At 41.1% G+C, this 16,492-nt stretch overlaps 1 protein-coding gene across 1 annotated transcript in view; it reads left to right on the top strand.

Moving 5' to 3' along the window:
* The window catches only part of LOC110984869 (signal peptide peptidase-like 3), a 48,459-nt gene that overhangs the window by 11,819 nt on the left and 20,148 nt on the right, over nucleotides 1-16,492 (top strand). The window contains exons 3-5 of the mRNA XM_022245454.2: nucleotides 4,608-4,711; nucleotides 12,340-12,456; nucleotides 14,556-14,634. Of these exons, the coding sequence (XP_022101146.1) occupies nucleotides 4,608-4,711; nucleotides 12,340-12,456; nucleotides 14,556-14,634 (300 nt within the window). The remainder of the gene's footprint in view (nucleotides 1-4,607; nucleotides 4,712-12,339; nucleotides 12,457-14,555; nucleotides 14,635-16,492) is intronic.

The following is a 16,492-nucleotide window of genomic DNA, read 5'->3' as shown; positions in this document are numbered from 1 at the left end:
CGGTTTCTTTCAGAAAGGTGACAACTTTTCTGCCTTTGCCTGGCCAAGTTTCTGGCAAAAAAAAATCAGACCTTATAATTTTGACCTTACATGTAGTTTTCAAGTGGCTCAGAGAGATTCGTCAAAAATCATGAGATTTTTAAAAATCTCATTCGTTCCATTCAGCCCCATAGTTACCACTGAAAAAAAAGTCTCCAGTTGGATTTGATGCGGAACTTCAATCCTTTGGGCTCTCACATGTCAACAGAGCATGAATATCTTATCTTACCACATAATTTATCAGTAGGCAGTGTCACAGGGAGTGCTGCTACAGCTCAGGTTACAGCATCTCAGAATAATCTAAGTGTGTCTCCTTTTGATGAAATCTGTGCAGGCATACAGCGTTCACAGTACTCTGTATATATCACTGGATGGATCTGACAGATACAGACATGTAATGACCATCACAGCTGAGATACATTTGGAAGTTGACTAGAGTCTAGTTTACTGCTTGTCTAAACAGTTTCTCACCCTACATGTAGGTTTTTAGTTTCCCCCGACACGTACCATGATTTAATAAGTCTATAGACTGTGCAATAAAACCCTTTCTACGTGTATTTTTTAGTGTATGGGAAAGTCATAATTTCATCAATAGTTACTAGAAGAGCTGTGGATTACAGCAGGTACAGCATACGCACGTGTAATTGAAAAAAAACACCCTAAACTAACTCTTGAACCTAAGATGCATACACCCTTTCCCCCAAGGAAACATGCAAAAGAGGGTCCCCAAATTTGTCGTTAATTAAAGCCAGGTCATCTATCTATGCGGATGGCAGAAGGTCAACCTGGTGGTAGAACAGTGGATGAAGATATTTGGCATTAGCATAATATTCCTGTCTTTCTGATTGAGATGCAGATCCTTGCAGTCCAGGCCTACAGGCCTACCTGTGCAAAGAATGACCTGCACTGGAGCAGGTCATATTCAGAGGAGATGCGTCCAAAAATCACAGCCCCCGAGGTCAAGCTGTTTCTCATACGCGTACATGTATGTAAAGGTCTCTTGCGGTCCTTTTGCATATGTACTGTTCCTGAAGGAGAACTTTGTGAGACTTGCCTCAAACACCCTGTGAAAATATCTCCTTCTGTAAAGCCTGACTGGTTGTTTATTTGGTTGGAAATACTTGTAGATGTTGTGTTCTGTTTCTGATAATTTCTCTTGGGCATTGCTTACATATAACAGAGATACGTGTACATGTAGCCAGACCTGCTCCTCGCTGATTGACAACCAAATCTTTTTTCTTTAAGATGTGAACTAGTACATTTTTGTCAACCTTTGCAGATGGCTTCTCAAATATCAATGGCAGTAACCAGAAAGTGTCCCTGCAGCTTATACTCTGAGCAGCTTGTACATGTAGACCAACATTTGAAAAATGAAATCACTAAACGCCCCGCTGTGCTGTGCCTCAGCACAGTCTAGCCCAAGCTGCTGGCCGGCGACACTGTTTGTGGAAAGTCAAGTGAAAGTCGGGGTGTGCCACGTTAGGGACTGTACTTTACTCTACATGTACAGTACATGTACAGTACATAGTGCTTCAGCAGTGCAGCATGTGTGATGACTTGCATATACGTGACAATGTCAGCAATGCTGTGTGGCTTATACGCCGGTGTGGCTAATACGCCAACTTTATATACTTTACTGACCTGCATTACCTGCAAATCATTTTTTTGAAAACAAAATAAAGTGGTTTTAAGAAATCTGTTCAAAGGTGTTTGTCATTAGTCACGTCTTTGTTGCAGGGCTGTTTAATCACACTGTAAGAAACACCAATTGCAGAAGGTTTTACAATTTAAGTTTATTTCTAAAAGCTGTTTTTTTTTTGTTTGAAAAAGGCAAAACTCTCATGAAAAAAATGTCAGAAATTCATCAGAAACCCCACGAGAGCATCTAAAAGAGCCCGAACTTCCAGGGCCCTGGCACAGGCCCTGGATCCCTGGCGTAAGGGACTTTGCGCTGTGCTCTCGTGTTGCCTGCTTCTGATTTTGGACTCTTACAAGATTGCACTCCCTGTTTTTCATTTTGCACTCTCACCTTTCAAATTGTAGCTAAAATACTGGTCATAACTCTTAACCCTAACCCCCTAAGCCCAAATTGCTTGGCACCATCTGCAATCCTTTAAAATCATCAAATTGCTATACTTCAAAAAAATGCATTCATCCTCAATCCTCCAAAATCATTATAGGACTCAATATCATTCATCCTCAATCCTCCTAAATCATTATAGGACTCAATATCATTCATCCTCAATCCTCCAAAATCATCGTTTGCTTCAATTGCTATTTATCCTCAATCCTGCAAAATCATCAAAAACCAGCATTATGATTTTTGAGGATTGAGGGAGGTTGGGGTTAAAGAATTGGTGGTAACCAATGTACCGGTAAAATGTTTTGAGAATCGAAGTTTACTCAGCAAAGAGAACTGTGATACTGCCCAAAACTTTTGTTGGGCGCATTTGCTCGTGTATTCTGAAGAACAAAACAAAACAATGTGTTCACATACCCAACTCCGACTGAGTTTCATCTTGATCTACTTCGTTTACATACTTGCACTTCCATTTTCTCATCCTGTTTTCTTGTGGATTTAAAATACTTGGCTCACTTCCAGGGAAAGTCCTGTAAAAAGTGTTCTCATGCAGTTTCCTCTGGAAGAGAGTTTGCTCTCTGGGTAACCGGCTACAGGTATGTCCGGTACTGTGAGGCAAAGAGCATCTGGAAGTAGCCAGTGGAACCCTGCAGCAGCTGCCGTCAGACATGCAAAGATCCTCATCTGGCCAGGCTAAAATGATATCATGTCATCCCCGACAAGAGTGTCGCAGTTGATCTGGAGTTCTGAGCAAGTGTCAGGTTTCATTCCTGTGAGCCAGTACTCCAACAACTCATGTTGCTAACACAGTGACAGCACAAAAGTAAACTCCTTTGTGAAGAGAACATGTACATGTACATGTGTGCTTTCCTTGAGTTTAGCCGATCGTTTAAAGTATTGATAACATACATGTAACTTGCAGTTGTGGACTTTTTGTTTTCAAGGGATTGCTTTTTTTTGCCTTGAGTTCTTCATTAAACACTGGTTTGTTAATACGTAGTATGCATTTATAAGAATTCTTGCTTTGCATGTTTATGTTTAAAGCAGAGGGAATGGTCGACAAAATTCATTGTTTTTGTCTGTGCTGTTTTACCAAAGTAAATTGGTTCAATACCATTTGAAAATTGTGGAATTACTGTTGCTTTGTGTAAGAATGTTTCCAGTAAAATGTGGACTACATTGTATTGGAACTGGGGGCCCATTTTTTGTTACAGTCTGGTAAGTTCAGGACTCTAAGTTTTCCTTTAAAAACCAATAAAGTCTAAAATTTGGTCTCCTCCCAACATTTCCTTTGAGCTTCTCTGCCCCATGCTACTGCTAGATATTGATGCCAGCCACAGTCTGATTTTGCGGGAAGTTAACTGTGGTTGCAAAGTATCTTTATACACAGTTGTAAAATGACAATTATGCAAAGCCCTTTCAAGTTGTGGGAATCTTGAGTGGAAGGTTCTTTGGTTCTCCTCTGTCAGGGTTTTGATCTCTTAGAACCCATAAAAAGTGTGTGCCTTTATGGCAAGGTACATGTACTGGTACATGTACAATATTTTTTATATTAAGCTTACGTGTGGCTATCTAGTGCATACAGAAATTCCAATTACATCCTGCTCCATAGGAGGCTTGTTGTGGTCAAGTTGTGTGTTGTTCCGCTTTTCAAAGAACTCACCTGTTGTGAGGTCATGCAGCCAAGCTGGGGTCACTTGATGTCATGAGAGGTCATGACTGTGTCTAGAGAGAGCCACTATGAAGTTGGCTAATTCGGAGCAGGGAGTAGGAGGCAGTGCCCCTTGTTGCTGTGCAGGATCTTTGCCTGACAGGGTTTGATATTGGAACAGCATGAGCCAGTTTTAGGGTAACTGTCCGATGTTTTGATTTCAAACCCAGTGAGCCACTGTGAAGTTGGTGGTCGGGACTAATGGGAAAATGTACATTCTTTGGAGACTTGACCTAGTTGTCTTGAGACTTGACCTAAACCACTTAAGACTTGCCCAGAGTTACCTGAAACATGACAGGGAGGGGGACACGTTAAACTTGATCAGAATTATGTATGTGCGTCTTGAGACTTGACCTGAAGGACTTGAAACTCAACCAGATTGGCTCAAAATTTGACCTGTATGTACAATGTACATGTAAGCTGCTTGAGACTCGACCAGAGTACATGTACCCATGGCTTGAGCCATGGCTGGAGAGACTTGAGCCTGAAACCAAATGATTTCAACTTGGGCAAGGTGACTTTACCCAAGTTCCATGCACTGAAAACATTACATTTGTCTTCCTACACCTCGAGTGCTTGCATGTGTTCCTACACCTCGAGTGCTTGCATGTATTCCTACACCTCGAGTGCTTGCATGTATTCCTACACCTCGAGTGCTTGCATGTGTTCCTACACCTCGAGTGCTTGCATGTATTCCTACATGTACTGGGAAGTGATAATAATGTTTGTGTCATTTTTCTTGATGCAAGCCTTTTGTTTTACTGTTATTACTTACAGGTCTTTAAACATGGACCAGGAAGAGAAGGAGAAGAATTTACGTGAAGACAAAGACCCTACTGCCCAGGGCCAAAACCCCAATGTACCAGTCACAAGTGAAAACGGTAAGGCATTTGCTAAGCTAAAAAAAGGTTGTGGGTGAGTGTAGTTGTACGCTGTGAAATAGTATACTGATATGTCAGGGGTGAATATAATGTACAAGGATATCCTGGTACATGTAACTGATGTGGGTCAAATACTAGGGTTTGAGATGGAGACCCTGTTCAAACATGGAGTTGGGAAAATTAAAAGTACATGTAGTAGTTGCATAGGTTCCAGCTGTCGGTCATCATTGGGCCCGATGGAAGAATGTTCTACAAGCTTAGGCTGTAATCTGAGCAATTCACGAGAGAGGAAAAGAAGATTTTGATTGTGCTCTGCATTGAGAAAGTAAGTGGCCTCAAGAGGGTCCTCAGATGGACTTTGTTGTGTACAGAGGTGCTGTTTGTAGTGGGAAATTGTCAAGTTGTAAGATGCGCTCAGGATTGGGAAACTTGCTTGTTTTGGGGGAAAACGCCTGATTATTTGGGCAGCTTCTGTGTTTTTGTTGCGGAGGGATAAATGTTTGTCTTTTGTTTCATTGTGTGACAAATACAGAGAGAGGACTGTGAAAATGCATTGTATTGATCACAAGGTTTCAATGATGAACCATGTTTATACTAGGCCATATTTTATTGAATTGTCAAGTAGAATACATACATACGTAATGTGCTGGGCATAAAGCAGCTTAGCGGTATGTCAAATTACCATATGTGATATTGATTACAAGTTCATTTTTGCTTGAAAATTTGGAGATTTCTGTTGGATGCTGTGTAATAAGTGGAAAACATTTAAAGCAAAGACCACCCAAAAAGTCATTGAAACTGAACTGTGGGCAAGTACAGTAGAACGCTCCCGTAACAAACATGCCGGCTCCACGCTGAATGTTCGGTACAGCGGTCGTTTGGTATAGCGAAATTTACTGCCGAACGTTTCGTTGCCATGTTGAGTAGCGCCCTCTCTTGTCTAACTGAAGTGCACCCTCTTGTGATACCATGGTTCACTGTTTTCGTGATGTTTTGCCATTGCATTCACGTTTATGATTTCTAAAAATGTATCTGTTAATTATTTTTGTTTCTTTATTAAATCCTAAGTTACAAAATTGATTTCAAGTTTATCCTAAAAGTCACGATGCTACCACTCAGGATCTATCTCTGATGCATGCCGTGGCGAATTTCGGTAGCTTGTGTATCAGCAGCGCCCTCTTTAGACTAATGTTGGTGCAATGCCACAATGCGCATGCGGTTTTCTTCGGCACCCGATCGATCACGCGGAGTCGCAAAACCAGTGTCCATTCAATTCCATTGGCAGATTAACCGTGCCTGCCCTGACCATCATTAGAAGAGGACTTTGAACATGTGTGGACCAATGTACCCAGTTTCTCCGCTAGTTATTTACAATTAACTCTTCAACAACTAGTGGCCACTTGTCACTCTCCAACATAAAAATCGACTGTTCATCAAGTTGACGTTCGGGAATTACAAATGGCAACTGCATAGTGTTGGATAGGTTTTGTGCACAAATTATTGGGAGCCAAGGACAATGTTTGGTACAGCCGAATGTTCAGTAGAGCGGTGTTCAGTATAGCGGCATTCCACTGTACATGAAGAGAAATTGTTGAAAGTTTCACAAATGTCAGTGGCACTTTCTGGCATTCCATCCTCATGTGTTTTAGTAGATCGTCCATTGATTTTTCATTGTTGACATTGTTTGTTGAGATCGATATTGGTGATGCAGCTTTGGGTGATAGCCACACTTGAGAAGTGTTGAAAGTTTGGCCAGCACAGCTGTCCGTTTGCGCCGACGTTATCATTGTGACATTTTTTACAATGCCATACATATGACAGTCCGGTTTGAAATTTGGCTTTAATACTTGGATTTTCAGGGCAGGAACTTTGTTCTTGAAAGGGCAAGGCAATTTCTCATTTGCAAAGGGCACAAAATCAACTTGTCCTTGGGGACATTTCAGTGAGCATTAAGGCAAGACCTGGGGCATCAAGGCAGTTGCCTCTGATGCTTCTGCAAAGTTCCTACCCTGGAATTTAAGAACAATACTAATTGTCAATGACTTCTTTTCTAGACAGCATTGTCTCATGTATTACATGTACATGCACTGGTACATTTATAATCAATACCAAATGTGATGCACAGGTGAATAGAACCTACAGATTACAGCATACTGTGTACATGTGTACCCATATAATTCATGTAATCCTCTGTTGGCAAATTTAAAGTGGGTTTCAGGAACCATATACATGTACCTGTATGTTAGTCATTCACTGTTCAGCCTACAATTCTCATTTTTCTCAATCTATTAGTCTATGTCATCTTTTAATGATGGTAAAATCTGACCAATGCATAGCACTGCTTTCCCGAAGAGGCACTCCGATTAACACCAGTCAATGACATACAAGGGGTGCCTCAGACAGCTGCCAACCAACACCCATCTGCCCATCTGCGCATTACATGTACCGGTACATGTAGAGAAGAGACAGTGAGAAGCAGTGACAGTTTTAGGATCGTGACTGGCTACTTTGTACCTTGCAGTATTCATTCATTCTCAGTATGATGCCGTTGTCCTTGACCTTTGTTGTTTGTCAGTCACCCTGGTCTGTCCATTCCGGAGCGATGTCTGTGTTCATTTTTAACAGTCTGTTGGCGCATTGGCCATTCGCTGAGTCATTTTTTTGTTCGTTTTGAACAAATTTACAAAGCATGCTTAACTTCCACTTTTACATTGTGTCACTGTCTTAATATTACAATTTGTTCTCACAGTTTTCCCACATTTAATAACAATAATAATACTGTTTACCGAAAATGGGTCACTTGGGAGACATTCCCATAAGAACGTGCACAAACTTTACTGTCCCATAATTAAATATTCCCTAATCTGATCTGAACCCTAATCCTAATCTATCATCTCTCGAAATTTGGATGGTAAAATTCGGCTTCCTTCTGGTAGCTTGGGCATTAGGGAGACATTGAAATGTCCCCCTAATGACCGATGTCTCCCTAAGGTCGAAAAATATACCACAAAATGTCTCCCTATTGACCCATCTGTAAGAATAAGGGAACATTTATATTGTGCTGATACTGTACAAATATAGGCCCACTCAACTGTGCATGACAGTACCCATCATTAGCTGGAAAAATAAATGTCGTTGAATTCAGTAATTAGAATAGAAAGTTGAATTTTGTAAAACTCTTATTTCATTTACCACACATAAACGTTTGTGAAGGTGGGAAACTCATTTAAAGCCAGTGTGTTTCGTTGTAAATTAGCCTTTAAATTTTACCCCGGGGGGGTACTGTAAAATTATTTGGGTGCACAGCACAGGTCATGTGCTTGATAAGTTTGTTTGATATATCATCTATAGACCTGTGCTGGCACATTTACATGTACAAACACTTGTGCATGTTTCTATCTTTACATGATTGCACATACAAAATTTGTTCTGTAGTGAGTTTACATACAGTACAGGGCTAATGGTGACGTTTCATGATTCTATTCACGTACATGTGTGTAGTTAGAAAAATATGTGATTGGTTTGGAAGACAAAACAAAAGAAATTGGAGCCTGAACTTTAACCAGGTAAAATTATACTGCAATATTCCAATTATATTTTTTTCTCACGTGCAAATGTAGTATATTGTGCCACATTTCTATAAAACCTACCTTTGGCAATATACTAAAAACCAACCAGAATCCTGCCAGTATCAATTTCAAAGGAAAAATCCTATGTTGGATTATGGTTCATGAGTCAGCTGAAGTCAACCCCAAAGTACCGACGACAAAAAAAAGAAAGAAAAAGAAATCATGGTTGAGTTTTCCTACCATTATGCGAAGGATTTACTGACCTTGTGGACTGTATAAAATGTGTAAAATTGATAGACTGAGGAGCAACAGGGAGCGTTGCTTTTCAGGAGCTGACAGCCCAGGATAAATGCTCTTATTGTGGTGTACATGTACATGCACATACATGTACTGTACTGATACTGTTGCTGTCATCCATCTTGCCTATTAAATAATTGCCATTGTTGTTACTTCCTGCCACATTAGCCTACATCCTGCTAAGACCCCTGTTTTGTTTTGTTTCTTTCGTGAAAACCATTTATTTGCGCTGTGGAGTTTTAATAAGCTTCCTAGGGAGTGAGGCAGCAGTATACAAGGTCATCTGGCCTGACACTACATGTTCATGCTCACTACATCATTACATGGGTGAATTACAAATTGCAGACAGACCATCAGGGTATGTTCAGGTGTCAAGTAGGGGATGATCGGAAAATATTAAGTTACCCCTCTGTCTGAACGCTCTAATCTACCTGAGGTGGCGTAAGTTACGGCACTACATGTACATGTAAGTTGGTGCAACTTGGACTCCCAAAAATCGATGGATTAGTGTAAGTTGTGCCAAAGACAAGCATCTCCTCCCCTCCCCGCAGCAAGGAGCCGCAAAATAATATGTGGACAAACTGACCTTACTTCCTGGTGTAGTTTATTCAGTTTGACCCGATGCATAGGCTACCAGTCCATCACAATGCAGCGTACTGGGCAGAGACACATGCATATATACTGAAGTGACTTAATTAAAAATACCGTTGACTGATTCTGGTGTTTTGATCGGCTGTGAAATTTTTTTTAACTTACACTACGAATAAATTACCATGCAAAAGAAGTTACGTTTATGTCCCCATATACACAACGTCGCAGGGGACGTACCCACTTTATATACCCTGCGAGTGCTTTGTTTTTAATCCAAGTTTCTGATGTGAACCCTTTTTTGCCAGGATAACTACGCATGTGCTAGTTGCTGCATACATTGTAGACTGTTTTCAAGACAAAGTTGAGAGGGGTGTTGGTTTAGGCAAGCGCTTACCGATGTAACACTTCTCCAGATTTCACAAAGACCATTTTTAAAACGACTTGACCCGCAGACTTGACTCGGCTTTTTGCCAAAACTTGATGCTCAATTTTGCTCCGTGCTTTACAGCGCCATGCTGTAACAATGAACTGTATTTTGACTTTGACACCGAAGTAAACCATGACATGCATTGTCTGCATGGATGTGCCATCTTGAATAAGCCTGCTCAAGGAATAGTATATTTGACAGCCAACCTATCTGCTGCGTTGATGCATGGAGGAAGGAACGGTATTCTGAGGCTGCATTTTTCCTGCCAGCGCGCTTTTCGTCGAACTTCCGTCAGGTCTGGAGGTGCGTAAACGTTGCGTTACCGCAGTGGGTCAACTTGAGCCACTTTTTGGTGTGGTACGCCGGGTGGTGCTTGCGTAACTTCCTTGTCTGAGTGAGAGCATGTTTTGGATTATGCTTCTTGTCTAAACTCGGCCCAAATTCAATTAAATGCAGATCAACATTTGCCATGTCTGAATTTACCCGTAGTGAAATTTGCTGACAAGAAAAACAATTTTATGATTAAAAAAAAAAAATTTCTAGGAAAGCACCGGCACAACCGCTGGGGATGCTATGCCCTCTAACCCTAATTAATGTACATATGTATTGGTTGTTTAATATCTGCACAAAATTTCAGGAAATTTCTTGATTTTTGCCCAAGAGCACCGAGAATGATGAATCAGGTTACACAGGGCATAATGACACACATGATTTATGAAGGTATTTAGTCTATGCACGGTACTGGATACATCTATCTACAGGTATCATCTGACACATCTTGCTGCATACCGTCTGCATGCATTCGTCCACATGTGCTATCTTCTCTTTTGGGCAGCTATTTTTTGCTTAGCATCCAGTGCAAAGTAAAGCTGTCTGTTGCCATTGTCACCAGATGGAGAGTATTTGCAAGCTGCTTTGGCCTTACTCCCGAACAGTTTTTGACAAGTATTTTATAAATGTACATGTAGCGGGAACCAAGCATGCTATCGGTTGTGATACCAAATCACGTTCACGTGCATTCAACCATTTTTTTTTTTTGCACTAGGCTTCACAGTACAGGCAGGATCTGATGTGGTACTGCATTGAAGAGGTTTTGTTTTCATACAGGTTGTGGTAGCTAGCAGTATAAACCTGGCACTCACAAGACCTTGTACTTTGTTAAGGTCACACATAATGGTTACAGTAGCCTAGGTGTAGTACTGCGGGGTACTGGGGAAATAGGTGTTGTGGTGAACTTTCAGCAGTCCTGCAGTGCATGCTGTCCTGCGTGTGGCCAGCTGCCATATTGCATGGTTTGTGGTCATGTACATGTACATGTACATGAACTGGTATATGGGTACCAGTGTTTGCGTACCGGTACATGTACATGTATATGCAGCAGTACATACATACTTATACATGTAGTGTCAACAGAATAGGCACCACAGGGAAAGGACACGTACCGTGTATGAGTGATAAAGTCATGTGATTTCTGCCTGTCTTTTGGGTGTTCAAAGTGCTTGCATTGTGTCAGTAAAGAAAAGCCAATATGTGTACTGATAACACTTCTGAATCGTTACAAGTACTTTTGGGGGGTGTGTGTGGGAGGGTGTGTGTGTGTTCAAACAAGTCCATGTTTTTTATATACATGTTTTATTTTGAGATGGCCTGTGCCATTGAGAGTTTCATGATAGGAAACTTTTAAATTGGTGCATACATGCAAAACTAAAAACCCGGACCTACTCTCCATATCCAAACTTGCATGTAACTGATGATGGTCACCACAGCAATTAGTGATCTGTGGAAGATCTGATGACTAGTTCATGATATAAGCCTTGGTCCTGTAATTTGTTTTTTTTTCTTTGATCTGTTACAAAATTTGTCTTATCATGTACCTGTAGGCCATACAGTTTGTATTTGTGGTTGAAATTGACAGCATTTTCTGAGTAATTTGGGGATTATTTCATTTGTACCGGTAACATGTAATTTGGGTATTGAAATCTTAATTCGTAAATACCTGGGACAGTTTTTCTCTTCCTATTGGTCAAAATGTGTCATGTGACTGTGCGTTAACAATTGATAATGCCCGCTGAGAAGTGATAGTGTCTGCTGCGTAAATCACACGCTGGCATATGACTACCCTCTGAAAAAAAAAAGGGATTCATGAATGGGAAAAATATGTGCTTGGCTAGTCTTGAGGAGAATGGACGTGACCATGCATGCTGTTCGGGCATTTTCAGCGTTCATTCTCCTGAGCCGGTCTTACCAGCAAAGCACATACCAGTATTTATTCCCTTATTTGAAGTTTGTTGTCTGACAACAAAAAAAATTAACAAAAATAAAAGAGCCAAAATCTCAACAAAAACTGTATTAAAGGTTTGTTTATCTACATTTGTAGCAAGTTTTTACCCCCAGTTTTGTTCTGATATGGGTATTTCGGGAAAAAAGAAATGATAAATAATTAACCCAGCACATACTGGCTATGTTCACTCTCAACCTGCGTCATTACCAAGAATGTTCCCAAGCCACATGTCTTATCCACTACCTGGGACATTGTATCCACCTGGAAAATCTGCAGTTTTTCCCCCTCTCCTAAAAAAAAGAAAGAAGATAACGGAAAAGCCAATAACGACCATCACTTAATACATCCCAAACCGATGCCAGCTGTTTTGATGGCAGCGGCATTGTCTTCAGTAAAGTGGCTATTATGATGGTAATGACAGTGAGAATGATTTTTTCCTCTTGTTTTTTTTTTCTCCTTGCAGTGCACAGTATAGATACAACTCAAGCCATGTTTCTACCCATCGGAGCTTCCATCTCCTTGCTCGTCATGTTCTTCTTCTTCGACTCCATGCAAATGGTCTTTGCTGTTTGCACAGCAGGTTGGTGTTTGCCCGTTGATCAATCAAGTGGTTCTCTCAGAAGTTGGTTGTTTTTTTTAACTACAGAAAGGAGGAGAGTCAGACTTCAGTGTTTGATGGGTCAGAAAGGTCAAGTTCAGAGTTAATGGCTGTGGACTTCAGATGTCCTTGCCTTGTCTTAACCTAGTGTCAAGGCATTCATGTGCGATCATTAAATGTTAATCCATAGACTGAACTACATGTATTCAGCATGAGGCCTCGATAAAAATGGGTTGATGGAGGCATTTATAGTAACAGGTTTGGAATATCACGAGCTAATCCCTTTGTGATTGCTCAGCTTGCAGTTGAATCCGGATTAGGAAGGCTAGTGGTGTCCCGAACCTTGTTCTCTTGGTATCGCTCTGTTCTGAGTAACCTGGATCCTTTGTGTTGCCTTGTGTTTACATTCCAACATGCATTGGTCCTTGCAGGGTTAGAGCGAGATGACTTTGCTGGTTTGTCAACTCATTGAACTTTCCAACAAAAGCAGACTTTGTTGCCAAAATGACAAGGCAGAAACACATGCCCTCCTCCATAGGCCAAACAGATGATTGATTAAATTCATCATTGTGTAGGTGAAAGAAATTGGAACAGAAAAAAGATCTTGAAGCATTGCTATGAATTGTTAGTTGGTCGGTCTTGGAAGCAGTATCTTTTTGGATGCACAGCACTACTGTCATTGCTTTATCACTTAGCGACGAGAAGATTGTGGAGTCACAGAATAAATATATATTGATTGAGAGAGGACCAGATCGTGATAAGATATAAACTTTTACCCAAAAAAAGCAAAAGTACACGCATCTACTGGGCCGGGTGATGCTCAGCCTGGTTTTGTGTACCCAACTCCCCCACCATTGAAAATAAAAGCCATTTGACAATATGGCGTGGCAGCTCTGTACTTTGAAGAGGACTCAGGGTTGCGCCAGTGGAGAAAAATATGGCATGGTAGAAGGGAATATGATGCCAGAAAGATGGGGCATACATCCAACTTCCTCTCTTCTCATAAAAAAAAACTAGCTTTATGTCCATCCTTGTGGATGTAGACGGGGAGAGGGTGTAAGGTATCAGTTTGCATGCAGCGACTGAGATGGTTAAGGGGGACGGGGCACACAGTCATACTCACATACGTGTAAGGTCTCACTTTGGTCTGAACCGAAACAAATCATTGCGTTTGTTTTCAAGGGGTGTTAGAAATTCATTATTGACATCAGAATATGTAATAGGTAAAAAATCAATATAATCAAAAGTGCATGGGACTTGTTATCGCAGCAGTGAACCATAGTGCGAAGCTACCGGTAGTGCCATCGGTGAGTCTGCTTTTGGGACCAGGGTTCTAAGGAAGATCTCAGGAACAAGGTTGATGTCCCAGTCCGTGTCATTGTACATGTAAACTCAGTAGAGCTCTGTAGAGTTTTTACTTGCTGTTTAGGCTGACTATACCATGCACTTGACCTGTGACTTCCTAGTGCATTCTAGATGTAGAATCCAGCTGTGCATTTTGACCTCAAACTGCTTGACAGACCATGCATGTCAGCCAAAGATGTCTTCTAATGAGATCGTCTGGCAGCATCATGTGACCTGGTCATGTGACCTTGATTAGTGCTGCACTCCCCTTCAAAAATGTTAGTAGAAAGTCATACCACATGCAGTCATACTGCATAAATGAGTCGCTGAGTGCAAGTGCCAACCAGTGTACCTTTACACGTTAAAGTAGTTCGTCTACCTTTTCAGATATTCTGTCAGTGCACCGAGTGCCCACAACCTGCGTAATTGATGGCATTTCCTGGGCAGCATTGATTATAGAACAGTGCAGTTTCAGGCTGATATATGAGATTGCCACAGAAAAAGGGCTATCCATTCGTCAATGAGACAAATTCCGAAACCTGTTACAGGATCTGATAATTGCCAGCTTAAGACCGGCATTTTCCAAAACCCATCAACTCTTTTGGGTCCCTCGTTTTTACAATATTGTGCCTTGTTTTCTTTCTCTTGGGTCCAGGAGGGTTCCAGCAAGGGCAAAGATAATTCGTTACGAATATTTTTACTTACTTGTCTGATTACTGTTCTCTTTTTCTTCACAGTATTAGCAACTGTAGCCTTTGCTTTCCTGCTGTTGCCAATGTGCCAGTATTTATTAAGGCCGTGCTCCAATGGAACAAAGTAAGTCTTGGATTAATTGGAATTTATTGTTCATATTTCATTCCTTTAACATCAGACCTAACACAACAAGTACTGTACTTTGTACTTCTTGCAGACTATGCATGTGATTGAAAATGGAAGTGTTTCCTACTTGTGAGATCCAAGAAAGAACACAGTTGCATTATGCACTCTGGCTCGTACATGTACAGCCCATGCAAATTGTGCAGAGTGGGCGCGACTAATTTTTCAACTGGATGTGCACAAATTTACAGCATCATCATGTGAGGGGACTTCAGCTGAGCAGAGCTTGCTCGGACATGATCAGCTTTTGATCTGCTATTCATTGAAGTACATGTACATACAGTATGCCACCTGAACTGTCACATTCGGTGTCAAGTACGCATACCTTCACTCAATTGTAAACTGAGTTTACGCTAATTGTACAATGTACCGGTACATGTAGATATGTATAGCACAAATGGTTCTGTATGCCGTCAGTGTTAGTGTACAGTACTTTATGTTTGTGTATCGTGTGGCTGTTTGAGAGAGTGCATTTGCATTTTGTTCAGACAAACAAGGGAAAGAATCAGAAATGTCTGATGCTGGTTTTACAATTAGTGTTGAAGTGCGTGTAAGTCACATGTACAGCGGTGTTCTGCTTTTTTTGAAACCCTTGAGGGTTTGGGCATCCCAGTAGTATCCATTGTAATAGGCACGACAAAAATGGAACATGAACTTGCTCTGATGATGTCACCCATGACCTGTCCGAATTCAAGGAGTCATGTCTGAAAAAAGAATGCAGTGCAGAGGTGCTCGCTGAGGGTTGAAATGCCCGCAGGTCACACAGTTGATCTAGAACTCAATCCTCATGACACCTCAGCTACCCAAACCCTCTGCTCTTCACAACGGTCTAGACCTATCGATGGTTGTACCTGCCTCTTACACCTCACCTCATCAGAGATGGGTCCCCAGTCCGCATTCACACTGAGTGGTCCTTTGATGATAAATTCATGGTGTGACCGGCCACCCTTCATCCTTTTACGCAATATACCTGCACTCCCGACCATCTGTGCCCATTCTACCCCATTAACCGACTTCCATCTTAATTGTTTGTGTTAATAGTCATTCTACCATGAACATGTACGTCTATGTTAGGGACCACTGATACACATAAGCAAAACTGTAGTGTCAGATACATGAATACGTTCATTAAGGCCATCTTGCATTTGCGGCGAATCTATACCAAATTACAGGATGATAAATTGAATATTTGGTTAAATTTTGGCCTCAGGGTGATGCAAATGTGTCACATCGGGACCCAAAGCTTTGGCCATAAACAGCCCTCGTAGTACAGCCTATGTTTTGACCCAAGTTGATTTTCCCTGTGTAAAGAAATGCACTCTCTTGCTTCCAAAATGTGCTAATGGAGAGAAATTCTGGAGTCGCAGCGGTGTTGGCTATGTGGACATGACCGTGTAGTTAAATCGGCACTATGTTTATTTCCTCTGCACTGTATAAACCATTCAGAGAGAAATCGTTGATGGTTGACAATATTCAGATTCTGATGATAATATCTACCTTTTCATTGAAAAACTTTCAATAAATGAAAAAAAAAAGAAAGGAATTCGTATGCAAAGTGTGTCGAATAATAAAAGGGGTTTTATCCAGCTCACAGAGTCTGTGGCCTTTATTGGCTTTGGTCTTGCCCTTGAAATGTCCTAGTGAATATTTGCAAGGGAAATTAGCCTCACCTTGCGCATTATTAGAATTCCAGCCATTCCCAGGATGATCCCAGTTGCTGCTGATTTCCTGACTCTCTGCAGTACATTGTATCTTGTTTTAGAGAAAATCTGGTTTGCATTTTCTGAAAATACTTGTT

The sequence above is a fragment of the Acanthaster planci genome, linkage group LG09, assembly GCF_054643075.1.
Source record: "Acanthaster planci isolate LZ-2023a linkage group LG09, COTS_SCS, whole genome shotgun sequence".
In the NCBI taxonomy this organism is placed as follows: Eukaryota; Metazoa; Echinodermata; class Asteroidea; order Valvatida; family Acanthasteridae; genus Acanthaster; species Acanthaster planci.
The sequence above is the reverse complement of the archived record's forward strand: the minus strand, read 5'-3'. Positions and strand labels throughout refer to the sequence as shown.